Genomic DNA, 8,438 nt, shown 5'->3' on the forward strand with positions numbered 1-8,438 from the left:
AATCTTCTTTCTGTATAGATATGGAATATCAACACTTTGTGCATTCAGGACCATCACAGTATGACGTATATGCCATGCAAAATAAGCATCGGTCTGAGGCTATTTGGAAAGGTACATTAAAAGGAGAAAAGGCATGTTTGATAGTGCGGCGTGATGATAATGATTTTTGGCAACATGTTAGAAATCATCCGTTCCATCCTCATCTTCTTAATTATTTTAATATTTATAGTTTTAAAGGCGTTATAGATGTTGGATTCGTTCCTTGCGATTTTTTCCTTATTATTGCACTTGTTGAAAGGTGGCGACCAGAAACGCATACCTTTCACCTGAGAACGGGTGAAGCGACTATAACCTTACAAGATATGAAACTCATGTTTGGAATGGTCATAGATGGAACTCCCATTCTTCATCCAGGTGCTACTCAGATGTTGCCTATTAACAGGCAACAAATGTTTGTCGAATTAACAGGATGGATACCTGACCTAGACTTTTTTCAAGGAAATAGAATTTTTTTAATGAGATTAGAAGAATATATAGAAAATCTAAATGAAATAACTGATGAAACTGAGGAGGAAGAGGTGCAACGAAGAGTTAGATTGTACCTTTTTTTATTGTGCGGTGGAACAATATTTCTCAATAAATTTGAAAATAAATTTAGTACAAACTTTTTGATTGACATGCGTGACTTACCCGCAATATCAACACAGGCTTGGGGAGCCGCTGCGCTATCGTACCTCCATTTTTATTTGTGTCGTGCGTCGATGGAGAAGTCACACTGCATTAGTGATTTTGTTTCGTTATTACAGGTATGTGAATTATATAATATATTTTTTCCATTTTGAACTACTTAATTTATTGAGATGACAACTACTATTGATTATATTTTTTTTTTAGGTATGGGCATGGGAGCGTATTGTCCCATTGCAACCACTTCTGCTGCTTCCGAGTGAGAAAAATCCGGAGGTCCCAACCGCACACGCACGTAAATGGTCTCGTGGTAGAACTCATCAAAATGAGTATCGTAGTGTGCTTATCATAATAAGAGATGCATTAGACAATCTTACTGAGAAGCAGGTATTTTTTATATTATCATGTCATTTTTTTTCTTAATTTGTTTTGTTTGTAGTACTATAACACAATGTTCCACCAACTAAAAAAGCTCATATATATAAGAGTGGTGAAATGCTAAATTATTATAGCATGCAAAATATTAACTATTGTACTTCGGAGAGTCATATACGTACACTGTGTAGTAATTTTCACTATAAATTCTAGACCCTGCTATATATAAATTTTATTATTGCTAAAGAGATATTTCACAATCATATTATGTTTCTTAATAAATAATGTAGTTATCATTAACATTATTCACTTCATAGTGAAATTTTTAAAATACATATTTCAGGTTAGAGTTGAATTCTTAATATATGCCTGTTATTTATTAAACGAAGCAAAAATTAGATAAATTTTTTGTGACACATTAATCATAATATTTTTATTATCTTGTAGTTTATTTGGCAGCCATATTCTGAGCAAAGAATTTTGACTTACTCGCACATCAAACTCACTGTCAGTGGGTTCTTCAACAATAGGAGAATGTTCCACACATGCATACATGTCAAGCGTTTGTAATTAAGGCGATTACCAAAATTTCAACAGTGCAAAGAAATAAAGATAAAGAATCATCATTTTAAATAGGAGTTTTACCAAATATTGATTGTCCGTTGGACGTAAAATAATTCGAATATCGTCCAGAAATAACCACATCATCTTCCGGATTAGTAATACCCAGTTTACTCCTAAACAACCTTTTCAAACGATCATATTTGAGAGATAAAGGAAATAATTGAACCACTATAGGACGTCGACTATATCGCACCGAATCTCCATCATTCAAAACTTCACCACCCCAATGTAAATTTACTCTTACCTTATCCATTTTAAAGTAAGAAATGAATAAGGTTCAACAAATTTTTGAGTTATGAAGTTTAACAATATTTTTGAGTTGATGCAAGAAATGAACCTCTATTCACACTCTTTATATAGCAGCGAGAATTTTAAAGTTGTTACAACGTAAACATGGGATCCTACCTTACAAGGTTAACGACTTCATTTACCTTGTAGCCTTACACTTTGCCGACACTTACATATAGACAATAGATAAGGTAAACTCACTATTTTACCTTATAAGGTAAACACACCATTGTACCTTATAAGGTAAACTCACCATTTTACCTTACATTCTAACATTTTCACTGACGGCGTTAACTTCTTAATAGACAAGGTAAACACCTTTGTTTACCTTGTCCCTTTTGAAATTTTTCAGTATTGGGGTGTTTTTTTGGAATTTTGACTAAAAGAACTTGCCTTTTAGACTCTGGACTCCTAAAATAAATCATAGATATTTGTGTGATTATTCTAAAATAAGCAGCATTTTAAAGTTTAAATATTATTAAATATAGAAAATACGTCATTCTTGTGTTGAGACTTATTAAAGAAAAAAGTGAGTCATATAAACTTTTTAAAGAAAATAAGAAAAAGATAGAACTAGTGATTGTGAAATTGCTTGGACTATGGTCACAAATTAGTGAAACAGGATAGCTAGAACCAAAATTAACCTGTAACGATTTGGTCAAGATGTTGTATTTGACATGACTGGATAATGTTCTGAAAAATATTTCAGGGCGTAAAAGAAAAGTTTGGCATAGCAATTGTGAATCGACCTTTCGTCACGAGCTTCTCAACTTTTTTTTAAAAAATAATTGTGGTGTCCAGATCATTTTTCACGCACCTCGATTAAATCTACGGGATACTTGTTACATCCCACCAGCAACAGATATCGGGTAATTTCGTCGACCAAGTATATAACATATGGAAAGAATCACCTAGTATTGTTTGTCTCTATTGAGATTCGAACTTGACACCTGAGACCTTGGGCTCTCAACCCATTTCATTGACCACGGGCTTCTCAACTTTATCGAGGTCCTAAAGCCGAACGCTAACAAGGGGCCTTAGACTAATTATATGTAAAACTCTAGTTAGTAATGAGCCGTTTCATTACTCTAGCAATTGAATCGACCTTTTGTACTGTGGGGACGTCCTATGAGATGGTTTGAACAAATTCTCAAACATATTTTTTTTTCCCATCCAGTGTTCGATACCCACATTGAAATCCGATTAATTCAAATTCGCACCGGATAAAGCCCAACGAGGATAACCTCCCTACCATGGATTTTTCCAGAACAAATTCTCAAACATACTACTATACGAACAGTATTCTTCAGCTAAGGCTGTTAAATCCAGCTATTTTTATTAAAAAGAGAACTTGAATGAAGGGCTATCGAGAAGGGGAATTGAACTGTGAGATCAAATATTATTAGTATTAACAACATATAAAATATTAGTTGCAGCAAAGAGAGCGAGTAATTTCAAGTTCAAAGATAAATTGTAAGAACAAAGACTTGCAAGGGTCATCATTTGATGGAACACCATTTTTCACCCTTTCAAGTGAATGTTTTTCTTCAAAAGAAATCTGATCACCAAACATTAGAAAGTGACTGAAAAGTAACTTTTCTGGAGAATGACTTAGATCGTACCAAACATACAAATAGTAAACAAGTCCCATTTAATATTTCACAAAAAAGTAGACCTAAAATAAACACTACATAGGAGAGCTTAATATGAAGAAGCCAAAAGAACTATTGGGAAATAGATTATCAATTAAGTGATTTACACCACAAGAAAATAGTAGTTATAGGAAAACATTCAAGATGATACACACTCTAATTCCCAAGTATTCTTATTAAACAACTCTTTTATGTCGCAGCCAAAAAAGTAGGTCAATGCCAATGTATGTCACTTTTATTGTACATGCGATTTAAAAACTTCAAACTGCGACGAAAGAGTACACAAGACATTGACTTGATACAAGTCTACTGCATTGGAAGTCCTAGATCAAAAGCTGCAAAATTACAATCGCGAGCAAGACGTTCAGGCACTTTTCTTCACCTCAGCAGCCTTGATGATGTCAATGAACTCCGGCTATAAAATACAGAAAAGGGAAATGTTTAACGACAAGCTGCTCAACCATAATTCATTGTTTATTAAGCCAAGAGTAGCCGCCAGAAGAAAGTAACTCCGGGGTATTTTTAACATACCTTCAAAGAAGCTCCACCTACAAGAAAACCGTCAACATCTGGCTGTCCAGCCAACTCCTTGCAGTTTGCACCGCTTACAGATCCTGCACAAGCACAGTAAAATTCAGTTTATTAAGCGGATGCACTGAAATATGCTAAACAAGTTTTGCACGTGATTAGCTGACTATTCAGTCATTTTGCAGTCAAGTTATGGTTACAAAAGGTACTTATGCACCAAATAATTGTGAGTACGCCTCATTAAGAAAATTTCTAATAGTAAATTATCGTTATTAAATTCCAACTATATGCTTGCCATTGATTACTGTTAGGAATGTACTGAAGTTACTTTCCTTGAGAAGCCAGTATAATGTGTCCCAGCAAGAAATGGAGTGACTCTCATCTCCCAGAAACGTGTGGAATGTTGGGAAGAACTTATCAAATTCTAAATGCTAACACGTAGGTGATAGATTTGGACCAAAACGGATAGCGCTCATAAAACATTACCTCCATAGATGATCCTGGTTGAGGCAGCCACTTCAGCACTAACATTTGCTTGAAGCCATTTCCTCAATTCAGCATGTACCTGGAATGCAGAAAACAACCTTAAAAACAAAATTGCTAAAATTTGTACCAAATTAATGATCTGGGTTCTGCATTCATTATCAATATTGATGTAATGATGTCATGAAACCCACAAATAACGAAATCTATTACTGCAAAGAAACTAGGAGAAACTTGCAATTCAATCTCAAAATTACTACTCAATAATTTGATGTAGAAGTAAAGAATGGTTTAGATAACTGTTTAACACAGATTGGCTTCTCCATCCCTCTCCCACACCAGCAAAACATCCCGGGACAAAACCTAGAAATAATACGAAAGTAGATCTTTGTAATCTAGTGTTTTAATCAATTGAAAAAAAAAAATGTGACTTGATGTTACCAGTAAGTCAGTATTCAATCACTGATGCTAACGTTCCAAGTCAAGTTAAAATTCAAGATAGATATAGAGGAACTTGAGTGAGTAAATGAAACAAGCTGGTCAAATCAACTTACTTCCTGAGCTTGTGCAGGGGTTGCAACCTTTCCAGTACCAATAGCCCAAACAGGCTCATAAGCTATCACAACATTTGTCCAATCTTTTACTAGATCTGCAGTGAGATGAACTTAAAACAATTAGATGGAGGACTAAAAAACTATTGCTAGTTGCTCTTCCAAAAAATTAATCCCATCGTTTCATTTTATGTGACAGTGTACTACAGGGCACGGTGTTCAACTAGAGGGTATGTTGTTTTTTATACTAGAGGGCACAGTGTTCAAGATGTTAATTTGACTTGTATAGCATAACGATGGTTATGATTGACAACCCATGAATGATGATAGTACAAAGTTATCACTCCTAAGATACACTAGGAAGCCCCGTAAGGACTCACAAAATACAATTAAAAGATCTGTTAGTTGCAGTTCCTATCCCTTTTATCTTCAATCGCTTTACTTTATTATTCTTTTTCATCTTACCTTTTAGTATCTTAATATATCTCATCAATCTATGTATTCCTTCATGCTTCCCATTTCCATGCTGATATTAAATATCAGATTAAAAGTGGATGGAATACTAATCAACATAATATCATTGAGTCACATTCTAGCTAGAAATAATAAAGAAAGCATTTTGATTTTCTACCTGCAATAGCCTTCGTTTGTGCAGCAACAACATCCATTGTGGATCCTGATTCTCTTTGCTCAAGAGTCTCCCCAACACATGCAATTACCTTCAAACCTTGAGAAAGAGCATATGCTACCTTGTCTCCAACGAACTGCAATCAACAATTAACAAGTTAAAAAATTGTAAAATATAGCCCTTTCAGCTCAGTTATTAATAACTACACTGAGGATATAACATAAATCAGCAGCTTTATATGAAATAGCTTACCTCGTTTGATTCACCCAAAAGGGCTCTCCTTTCAGAGTGACCCAAAATGACCCAAGGAATGCTCAGATTAACAAGCATCTCAGCACTGCACAGAGAATAACAATCAGCTTAGGATAAATCATGATACTCAAATTCTACAGACAACATCCTCTAAAGTATGAAGAAGAAAACTGCAAAAAGATAGAGTAAAACATCCATAGTCAAAATATAAAGCCAAGAATTGCAGCTTGAAGAAACAATACATGAAACTAGACCACAATAATTACCTAACAGTCACCTCTTTCCTTAAGGTGCAGGCCTCAAACACATAACAGCTAGATATATCATCTTTCCATAAGTACAACATGGTACACAAATAAAACAGGAACGTACCTAACTTCACCGGTGAAAGCACCGCCTTTCTTAACCCAACAATTTTGGGCGGCAACATGAAAATCAGGTCGCAGCTCATTCTTGACCAGAGGAAGAAATACAAATGGGGGGCTCACAACAACCTCTGCAAGAGAAGAAAATTGGTAACTGTGTTATGGAACAGTAAGATCTTATCCAAACATATATATAGCCCAAATAAAAACAAGTGAAGAACTTGAAGGACAATTCAACTACACTGTTATCACTCTACTACTTACACATATCCTCATCTGTCCAAATTCAGTTTGTACAAAATACCAGAGCAACAATATATTGACGAATGTTTATATATTTCAGAAAGACAGAATTGAGTGCTTGCCATAGGATATGGGCATCCTAAAATGATTGTCCAGATATTTTGACACACCAGGCTCCAACAATCCAACCCAAAATTGTATTAAGAAAATTACTCGTGCGGGAAATTTACTTACCAACAACATCTTGTGATGGCACTTGACCAGCATTGAGTGTTGATATTATCTTCTTGATCTCGTCACTGGTTCCATTCTGCATTGCATTCGTTATCAGATTAGAGATAAATCATCAATCAATTACCAAGTATTATAGAGGCTCCTACCAAGCAAAGCTTGATAACTGGTGGATCCACCGCAAACCATGACATATTTGAAAAAGTTTTCATAAGATATACTCCCTAGACAATCTAGGTGTCGTACTTTCCTTTTTGTTCTGTCCCAAACAGAGTGCATCTTTCTATATTTAGTAAGCTTATCAATGCCAACACATTCCACATGGCAAGTTTAAGACCACAGCACACACATTTAAGTTAAGGTCACAAAATTCAAAAGTCTTAACTTTATCTATTAAACTCCATGCTCAGTCAAACTAACACACTTAAATTGGGACGGAGCCACAGAGAAAGTATATTTTTACTTATTTGATTTCATACTCCTGAAGATTGGAATCAAACGTGAGCTGTCATGTGTTCATACTCCGCTGCAGAAACCGACATATAGTTATAGTTGAAAATATTAAACAACTACTCTTCTATACCGTGGGACAGGAGGTAACTACCTAAACAGGACATATATTACTACACACACAGTGACCTTCCAGAATTTGCTGAGATCCAAAACAAAAACAACTGTAACCAAATCGGTAAGCCAAAAAAACTGTATTACTAACTATCTAATTAATTGAATATAAAGCAACTGGCCTATCGATTCAGAAAACAAACGATATTTTTAAAAGAAAAAAAAAACTTATTTCGAGCATAATACACGTAGCCACTCAAAATTCAAAATAACATAAGATCGAGATTCAAATCGTTACACTTAAAAATTGTAATCAGATCAGTATTATTAACAATTTATGCCTAAAATCCGTATTTCTACCTAAGTAAATCGAATATATTGCAACTGGAGCTGCTTCTCTAGCTTGTAAATACTATCGATTCAGATAAAAAAAAAAACGAGATTTACAAATAATAATAACAACAATAACAACAACAACAACAACAAGACTAATAATTTCCAGTTGCCATCGACGAAGAAAGTTGTACACTGACAATTTTAATTAGATCGGTACTACTAACAATTTATGCCTATATTGATAACTAAATAAATCGAATATAAAGCATCTTAAAGCGCTTCTCTAGCTTAAAAATATTACCGATTCACATTTAAAAAAAAAAAGAGATTTTGAAATAAAAAAAAAACAAAAAAAGTAAGTTATTCAGAAAATAAATCGATCAAAAAAGTTCTGATTGAGAAGCTTACGCATTTCCAGTTGCCGCCGACGAAGAATTTTCTGCCCATTTTTTGGATATGATGTAGATGAACTGGAAGGATTGGAGAGCAAGAAAAAAGAGATCTAAAGTTTTTTTGTGTTTGTGGTAATGAGATGAGCAACTGAAGGATTTTTCATATATATAGTGGAAAAGTGGGCCTTGGAGTTTTCACTCACTAATTTACCCCTCACCTGTTACAGATTTCGATTTCG

The 8,438-nt window shown here is 34.4% G+C and overlaps 1 protein-coding gene across 1 annotated transcript; it reads right to left on the reverse strand.

Annotated features, from left to right (window-relative positions):
• Positions 1–3,990: 3,990 nt before the first annotated feature.
• LOC107870207 (triosephosphate isomerase, cytosolic) lies at positions 3,991–8,254 on the reverse strand. The gene is given in 9 exon segments (NM_001324980.1): positions 3,991–4,041; positions 4,158–4,240; positions 4,641–4,719; positions 5,192–5,286; positions 5,820–5,952; positions 6,069–6,153; positions 6,441–6,564; positions 6,911–6,986; positions 8,216–8,254. Coding segments are annotated over 9 exon segments (765 nt in total).
• Between the last annotated feature and the right edge of the window lie 184 nt (positions 8,255–8,438).

The sequence above is a fragment of the Capsicum annuum genome, chromosome 5 (genome assembly GCF_002878395.1).
Source record: "Capsicum annuum cultivar UCD-10X-F1 chromosome 5, UCD10Xv1.1, whole genome shotgun sequence".
NCBI classification, from domain to species: domain Eukaryota; kingdom Viridiplantae; phylum Streptophyta; class Magnoliopsida; order Solanales; family Solanaceae; genus Capsicum; species Capsicum annuum.